General features: G+C 35.5%; 1 protein-coding gene across 1 annotated transcript in view; it reads left to right on the forward strand.

Moving 5' to 3' along the window:
* Positions 1-9,250, forward strand: part of pcdh15a (protocadherin-related 15a) — a 412,430-nt gene extending 403,180 nt beyond the window's left edge. The window contains exons 27-28 of the mRNA XM_056471438.1: positions 4,967-4,978; positions 8,188-9,250. Of these exons, the coding sequence (XP_056327413.1) occupies positions 4,967-4,978; positions 8,188-9,250 (1,075 nt within the window). The remainder of the gene's footprint in view (positions 1-4,966; positions 4,979-8,187) is intronic.
* Positions 9,251-9,812: the final 562 nt, after the last annotated feature.

Consider the following 9,812-nt stretch of genomic DNA (forward strand, 5'->3'; position numbering starts at 1 on the left):
ATATCCACCGACTAGGTAATGGAGGTTCATAGGTCCCCACCAATGTCAAGAGCAAACCTACGCCCTTGAAGAATATGATACTTCTTTACAAATCATACACAGCTAGTAGTAGTTATGGTACTAAAGGGCATGGGTTTGCTCTTGACATTGGTGGGGACCTATGAACCTCCACCACCTAACTATATCAGTCACTATATCAGCCTGCTGTAATGTTAGATTGTACGGGGAAAAAACACTAGCACAATCTTATCATAATCATGATGGACAGTATTATTCAGTAGCGAACTTTAGTTTAAGTGACTTGCACTTTGTTTATCTTGCTTGTCACCCACCTCAAACATCTTATTCTTGCACAAAAAATTCCTCTGTGCAGTTTTGTCGCTGTTACTGTACATCTGAATGCAGCTACAGCCTCTCACATGACAGCAGGGAAAGGCTCAGTCAGTCACAATGTTCATATGCGTTTCAGGGTGATACGGCTTGAGTAGAGAATGTGATTTAACCCTTTCTGCATTTTTTTAAAGTGAATTAAATTATTGGTGGGGACATTTCAGTAGTCGGTGGATATTGGTGGGGACGCTAAATGCTAAATCTACGCCCTTGATGGTACTTACTTGATGGTACTTACTTTCAACATCGTACACTCTCAGAAATAAAGGTACTGGAGCAGTCACTGGGGCAGTACCTTTTCAAAAGATTTGTATTTGCACCTATAGAATCCACAATAGTACCTCAAGGTACATATAACTACCCAAATGCACCTAAAATGTACCTTTGAGGTACCAATATAAACCTTTCAGCTACAAATATGTACCTTATGAAAAGGTTCTGCTCCAGTGACAGCTCTCGCACCTTTATTTTTGAGAGTGTAACTCTGAAGTAATAGCCAGCAAATGCCACCACATTTGTGCATACGGTTGAAGAGTGTGAACTGACAGATTAGGGAGTTCGTTTTTTTGAGGTGAGAGAGTCTTATTTGGTAATAGTTTATGAAAATAACATTAGAAAAATTACACTGACATAAAGCCAGACAACATCTTATCTGACAGCAGACTTTTTTTTCTGGTAGTATTTACTTGAACTGGGTCATGATTTTATGCATGTTTTTCCAAATAAGTTTTGAACCACATAAACACTCTAAACAGACCCTCTCATGGATCACAGCCTACCAGTTAAGAAAAAGGTCATGAGTTGTAGTTTCAAATTCTTCATTGGTTGGTTCTTAAAGAGGATTTATGCTTCATTTTCATGTTTTCTCTTTCTCTAGTATTTTATGGAGCTGTCTGTATATGCAAAACAAGTCACAAAGCTCAAACATGTGGGCGACTTTAACTAAATCAAATTCTCCATCAAAAATATATATCGCTATGTGGAAATATTTGATTAATATCCAGAACAAATATAAAGTGCAGTAAAGTTTATGGAAGTATATCACAGAAGTGTGGAAGTTCTCATTCATATCACACACCTAAAGCATTATTTTGAAATGAATTGTAATATTATTAGATGTAGTAATTGGTTTTGCACTAAATTTGAATATCTCGGCAGTATGCAGTTCACTTTAGCATCGGTATGAATCCTGCTAATAAAACAAATTGTTTGAATGATTATCCCCCACAATCATTACATATTCATAAAGAAGCATTTCCATTTTATACACTCTGCTGAATATCCTTCATGCTTCATTGAAGAAAGTCAGTCATAGAGGTTTGGAATGACAAGGGCATTTAAAAAATGACAGAATATTAAAGGGATATTTCAGCTAAAAATAAATAATGTGCTGTTGATTTATGCACTCTCAGACAATCCAAAATGACTTTTTTTCTTTCAGTAGGACATTAAAGAATATTTTTAGCTGAAGCTAAAAGCTTTGGGATTCGTACAATGCTACTGAAATAAAATCATATTCAGCCTAAATTAATCAACGCAGGCTCATTGTGAAAACGTACACCCGTAAACATTTCTAAAGAGCACAAATTATGTAGCCAGAGCTATGTATGGCTGCATTTTGTGTTCAAAATGAACGCTATGCAGCGGTATGGCACAGCTGCCGGCTTCTGTTTCTTTGCGCGCTTACGGCAAACCGCTTACCTCCGTGTGGACGGCTTTTTTTTACTTTTTTTTACTTTTCAGTTTGCTCAGTAACTCGCTGCGTATGTCAGCAGACTTGAGACGCAGAGAGGAGCTGACCACAGATCTCACCCCCCATTGAGATCTGAAAAAGTGCACACAGTGGCCTCTGGTGGATTCGCGAAAACAAAAACTAAAAATAAATGTACCTCCTGGGACATATTATGCAATACCCAGAAATATATACATGTGTATATATCAATATTGAGCCTGGGTTGAAATTATTACCATTGGGTTTTGACGAGGCATTGAGATGTTAAGAAGCTAAATGATACAGTAAATGCACTGTAAATAAATAATATGACAATAAGTCGATAACTAAAGCTTTTACAGTATGTTACTTAAGCTTGATTTAATACATTAATCAGTTTGACTAATTTAAGTTCATTTGATTCAATTAAAAATGAAGAAATATTTATTTTACATTCTGCAAGAAACCAAACATTTATGTGCAGCGTCATTATCTTAATATTAATTTGAATTAATTAATTTAATAATTAAAAAGCCTATGTCATTTGCCTTTAATGTTCTGCTTAATAAAATAAAATCTACATTCATTTATTCATTCATTTTGCTTCGGCTTAGTCCCTTATTTACAAGGGGTTGACCGATACATTTACCTATTCACACACTACGGCCAATTTAGCTCTTTCAATTCACCTATACTGCATGTCTTTGGACTGTGAGGGAAACCGGAGCACCCGGAGGGGATAGAAATGCCAACTGACCCAGCTAGGACTCGAACCAGCAACCTTCTTGCCGTGAGGTGACAGTGCTAACCACTGAGCCACAGTGCCGCCTCAAAAAAATCCACATAATTTTTTCTGGCATAACTACTGCTCTAATTAAGGTAAATTATGCCTTTATAGATTAGCCCTCAATTTTAATATAAATTTGTGTTTTTGTATAATTCTCCAAAGCGACATCTCCTTTTTGACATCCTGAAGGCACTTTTTGTTATTTTATTAAATTAGCTGTGCTTTTGCCTTTAATACAACGTCAATGATTGGAGATGTGCTCGCTGGACACATGTGTTTAGTGCAGCAGGAGTCCATTGCCAAGCTGAAGGCTGTTGTGAGTGGAATGAAATGTTAATAGATTAAAAGATTATGGTCGCAGCACAGCATCTGCGTCCCTCAGGTAAAGCCTTTTAAAGTGCTTTTGATTTAATGCAATCAAAACAAATGCAGTTGCTAACACAAATAGACAGGGGAAAAGACGGGGGTTTGTATTGAATCCATTAGTGTAGATGCTGAGATTGTTGGGCTGTGGGCCTGAACAGCAGTTTAATACCATCAACAGAAAGTAACATCAGGGCGGGCTTTGTTTGCTTGTGCGTTTGGCCAAAGTGTTTGTTCTTTTGTTGGCTATGAATAAAAAAATAGTAGCTTGTCAGCAGACTTGCAAAATAGTCTTTAAATCTCTCTTTAACACTCAGAGAGAAAGACAGATTCACTGACTGAATAATGTTTGTTTTGAAATTTGCATTCCACCCAAAAGTTGGCAACTCTGACGCTCTCGTCGATTTCGGTGTGAACGCACAGTTGTAAATTGTTTTTAATTAGCTTGTAATGTTAATTATTCTGATTTAATTAAAAAATATATTGATACCTTAGTAATTTTGGTGTGTTTTGTCTCAATTACTTATTAATTATTGTTTTCTAAAATCAGGGTGTCCGCTGGGTCTTAAAGTCTAAAAATGTCTTAAATTTCAAAAACAAAATTTTAGATCTTAAAAAGTCTTAAATTCACTAAAATATTGTGTTTTAGGTCTTAAATCATAAACGGGTCTTAATTTTGTAATTAAAATTTGTTAAGCTACTCGATCGGGCCAACATCGATCCAATCACCCACAATACATCTCAATAACACCTTATTTTTCTTTATATTCAAGTTTTTTATTGGAAAGAGATACAATTCACAACAGCCGTTCGAAATTTTTGAAACAAAAAACCCAAATTCAATTCTCTAATCAGGGAAAGAAAACTAAATACACAAATACACGAATCCTCATGATAATATCAGGCCCTTAGTGTTTAACCCTCTATAAGTCTAAAATTAAATTCTTGATAATCTTAAAAGGGTCTTAAAAAGTCTATATTTGACTTGATGAAACCTGCAGAAATCGGGAAAATGCAATTAGATTCATTGATTATTGCAGTTTTTATTTGAATATGAGAAATATTTCATCCATTTTAATACTTTATCCCTATATATTTATTAATTATTTTTCATTAATTTCAAGCAGCATTTTTCTTAATGGTTTAAAGCATACTGTACAGACATTTTGTTAAAGTTGTTATTAATTTTGAGGTGAAATGTTACCAGTGTTTCCTTTAATTTGCCAATCCACTGAAATATTAACTTATTTACCATATCATAATAAAAATTGCCTTTACATGGCTAATGAATGATTGAATGGATGAGTTGTTGTATTTTCTCTCTATTTAACTTGCTCATTTTTACATCTCATTCCTCTTTACATCTGATATTAACATGCATTTCAATATCAGAGAATAAAGATACTATTTAGCGGGATTGCATTTATTTGTGACCTTCCTGGGTTTTTCCACATAAACCACTATATACAGTACATATTACTTGTACTGTACGGTTTGAAAAGAACAGAAAAAACTAAGCATTTATACCCATGTGAAACATGTTGTGTGTGCAGCCGGCTTTTATTGTAGTAATGTTTCTGGTTTGTACACCGAATATGCATGTTAATCCCAAATGTGAACAGGGCTTTCTATGTTCAACTGTCATCACTTCCCTGTCTACATGTGTTTTTCTTTTCATGTTTCAGTCATTCTCATCTTCTCTCTGTATTTTCCAGGCTTGGACTACAGTGAGTAACGTAAAATATGCTGTATTTCCCCGCAGTCGTCTTCTTACATTCTGCTAACAGTGTGTTTTAAAATCCCTCACGGTTCAGTTTGTAGATTCTAGTCCCTCTGCAGCTGCTAGCAGACTTTCCTTACCGTTTCATCTGCATTTCAAGGAATATGTTAAAACTATTTGTGCTTAAAAAGAACAGCTATTATTTGACGATGACCAGAAATGCACAGATTTGTATGTGTGTGTGGCTCTGTAGTAGATTAAAGCGTTAGTAGTTTAGCTAGATAAAGCCTTCTCTTTCCGGCTGTTGTGCTTCCTCGTGATTCTGTCCTCAAAGCAAACAAATAGACTTCTTGTCCTTCACTTTGAGACTGGCTGTTGTCACAGATCGTCTTGATTGATGTTTGAACAAAGATTATGTGAACAGATAGGGATTTCAGACTGGTTTATGAGTGCTAGTATATGATATTTGCGCTTCATAGCTGGAGACACAATTTTGATTTTGGGCACACAGGGAATGCTTGTGTTCATCGTATTATGGTGTGTTCCATACAAAAAAATATTGGATGGATTCCTCTTTAATATCCTTTATTATTCTTCTCACATTTTCTGAGACAGCATGGCAGTTCCTGCCTTTGTTTTTCTGGTAGGGTGATAACGGGATATTTTAGGGCTAAACGAAATGGCCTAAAATCAAAACCTCAATTAATTGAGCACTTTACCTTGATTTAGACCATTGAATGATTATTTTATTTTCAATGTAATTATTCATTTATTTATTTATTATTTTTGAATCGCCGCTGTTTCTACCCAATACCAAATAAACCGTCAACAAAGAATACAAAATGCTGTACAGGCATAGTTGAAAACTGAAATGAAAATTCTGTTATTAATTACTCACACTCATGTCATCCTAATCCTCTGAGACCTTCATTCTTCTTTGGAACACGAATTAAGATATTTTAGATAATATTGGAAAGCTCTCTGAGCCTCCAAAGACAGCAACGGTCTGAAGTTAAAAAAAAAGAAGCTTTTACAGTTTTTTTTTGCTTCACAACTTCTTATTGGAGCTTCGTATAAGTACAGTTGAACCACTGAAGTCACATGGAGTGTTTTGACAATGTGTTTTAGTTACTTTTTTGGACTTTGGACAATCCGGTTGAGGGTCAGAGAGCTCACCTAAAATATCTTAATTTGTGCCCTGAAGATGAATGAAGGTCTCAGGGGATTATAACAATATAATTGTTAGTAATCAAGAACACATTATTCATTTTTGGATGAACTAACCCTATAAGAAGAAAATGCATCTTTACATAGTGCACCTTTAGCCCTATTGTATCCTGCAATTCTAAACACAAAAAACACCTCATATTTTATGAGTTTTAAATGTATTTTCATACAAAATAAAAGCTTAATCATTATAAAGGTAACACTAGTTTAAGTCACAATTCATGGTATTAACAAATCATTAACTAACACTACTAGCTTAACCCTTATGTGCTGTTGGGGATGTTTTCATCCACTCTGGGGTGATTTGGTGTATTAGTTTGACTATATGTTTTCTGTACTTCAGCAAGCAGAATGAGTTTGGTGACAAATCTTATTTAGAAAAAATGTATAAAAAAAAAAAACATCCATTAAATTAAACTGCTGTAAAACTGCATCAGATTATATATATATATATATATATATATATATATATATATATATATATATATATATATATATATATATATATATATATATATATATATAACCGTTTTTTGCGTAAAAACACAACATGACGTATTTTCAATATAAGAAGTAATTGTGGACTGGATTGTTTTTTACCTTTTATCAAATTTTTAAACATGTGAAACAAAATTGACTTTGATGCATTGTTTTTGATTAATTAAATTTTTTACCCCCCTAATTTACCATTGGTGGCTGATTTAGTCCCATTGACCTCCGTTATAACCACTTTTTTTTTTTTATTGCAAAACCATGACACCATATAATCATGCATGGTTTCCCTGTTGTGAAGATGTAAAATTTGTAATTTTTGTAATCATCAGTTGGCACTATTAACCCTTTAGCTTAAAAAAAAGCTTAGTTTCTGGATTTTATATGGAGTATAACAGCAAATTAAAGCATTTGTATTTGTGTCTGAGTGTGTGTGAGGGACCTTTACGCACTTACATTTATGTGTCTGAGAAAATCAAAATATGCAACTCAGCTCTTAGAACTACATAGAGTAAACAAAAACAAAGACTGTATTTATGCACCATCAAATGTGGTTATAATAGAAGTCAATGGAGCAAAAACAGCCACCGACAGTAAATTAGGAAGACAAAATGAAAATCTCACAATGCGCGAAAGCCAATGTTGTTACTAATCGTTCACATGTCCAAGACTGTGATAAAAGGTTAAAAAATGCAGTCCACAATTACTTTTTATATTGAAAAAACGTCATTTTGTCTGTGTTTTTTTTTTTTTTTTTTACCAAATCAGTGACATCATTTGTGAATTTGCTAATTAAAAAGTTAAAATCCTGTAATTTTCTAAACAATTTAGTACTTTTGATCAGGACTCAGGTTGATTAACAGATTTATTAAAAAACAATTGAAAAAATATATATTTACAGTATCTGATAATTTTTTACAGCAGTTTAATTCAGTGGATGTTTTCATCCCAAACATAACTAAAGGGTAGTAAATTTGAACAGTGCACAAGGGTTAATAAACTATTAATTAATTGTTTATTAATAGTTAGTAAGATATTAGTTGGGTTTAGGTTTTGGGAAGGATTAGGGATGCAGAGTAAGATCATACTTTATAACTACTAAAGAACAGATAATATCTTAATAGGCAGGCAATAAGCCGGTAGTTAATAGCATGGATTGTGACCTAAACTAAAGTGTTACCCATATAAGAACTATGACTCATGCCTGTATTGCACTTTGAATATGCATTAAATTGAATGCAGAATAAAGTCTCCAGAAGTATTAACAAAATCATCAACCATCAACTACATTCTTTAGTTTCTACATAGTCTAATATCGTGAGCAAATTATTTAGGCTTAGCTCTTTCAAAGTCCATTAAAGTGAAGGATTTGTTTTGTGTAGTGGCTCATTAGCACGCTATGCTCCCACGGCTGTTCTCTTTCCTCAACTCCTTCCCATCTCTTTGCACACATGTGCTTCATTCTTCTCTTCTTTTGGTTTTCTCTCGGGTCTGCAGAAGACGCAGAAGGTCTGTAATCGAAGAGGCGGACCGACAAAGCCTCATACGAAACTTCGCCTCACGTGCAATTGCTGCTCACAAACAGTGCGCTGGAAATGGAAAGATGAGCAACAAGCTTCCCAAATCAGAAAGCGCCATCACCTTCCTCTCAGACGAACGCCCGCTCACTACTCAAAATCCCATTTTCCAGGATGGCCCATCTAGTAGTCCAGAACCCAACTTGGAGGTCCGAAGGATTAGCGGTTTTCTGTACAGTGACGCACCTTCTCCAACAAGCCCCTGCGGTCAATTCACCTCATGGTCACTGCCATCCAGAATTCGCGGACGAGGATTTTACAGTACTCTGCGCAGGCAAGCTCTCTGGGACCCTGCCCAGTGGGAGGAGCAACAGCTGAAGGCAGAGCTTACAGACAGCAGGGAGGAGCTTGATGCAGATCAAAGTGGTCGTAGTACTGAAACAAAACTATCAGTCAGAGAACAGGCTAGACAGTTTGAGCAGCAGGCTTTGGCTGATCGAACTCCCAGGCAAAGTCGCGACTCTTACGCATCTTTGGATCCTGACGACCCACTGCTGGGCACCATCATGCTTTCGTATAGTACAATTTCTGTTGGCAAGGACAGCCTGCCGTGCATTATCATAACAGGGGGCGACGGTGAGACTCCTCCTCCACCCACAGCTCAGCGACCGACTCCACCGGTTGTAAGAAAGTTCAGCTCAAGCATCTCAAATTACATGACGGTGGAGCCTTGCGAGATTATGTTGGAATTCATATCAGACTTTCCAGAGAGCCCACCTCCATCCCCTCCATCTCTTGTCCCGCCACGCTCTTTTCTTTCTCCTCCATGTCTGGAACTGGACTGTACCCCACCACCAACCCCACCTCCCATTCAGTCTCCAGAAATCACTGTTCACTCTCCGACATTTAAACCAAAAGGCATCCTGAAGAACTCTGACAGATTCAGTTGCATCCGTGATGTTAAATATGACAACATGGACGGTGTAGATGCCAGCCAATCAAAATCAGACTTTTGTGCTCCGCTCTCGATCCCAGCAGAATAAGAGGCCCCGCCCACATCAGACTATCTTTGCTAAACTCTGGAACTCTTTTCATATTTCCTTGAACTATCTCTTTCATTCTTTACTTTTCCATGAATTATTTGTAGAGCACTTTACTTTGAGAGCACTTTATAGTAAATGTAAGCATTGTTTGTGGCCAGTGCTTAACTTACAGTATAAATCACTGCTTTTATTTAATAATAATAACAGTTATAATAGCAGCAGGTGAATCATGCTTGATAGAGCCAGTGCTCATGCATTCATGTCAACCAAATACAAAACTACAAAAAGAAAGGAGGGAAAACTTTTTTGATAGAAATAATCATTTGTTTATGATCATAATTGTTGAAGAAGATTATTTTTATACGAACTAATGTATGAATTAATACAAATTAATTTTACATTCAAACATTTAAGAATGCATTCGAATGAGCAAAGGTGACAGTAGAGATATTTTTATCATTTGTATTTTAAAAAATGCTGTCATATAGATAAATATACTGTATTAATATAGATAAAACATATCTTTATAGTGTAATAATGTTTCCAAATAGTACTGTTTTTA

Source organism: Danio aesculapii, chromosome 13 (genome assembly GCF_903798145.1).
Source record: "Danio aesculapii chromosome 13, fDanAes4.1, whole genome shotgun sequence".
Taxonomy (NCBI): domain Eukaryota; kingdom Metazoa; phylum Chordata; class Actinopteri; order Cypriniformes; family Danionidae; genus Danio; species Danio aesculapii.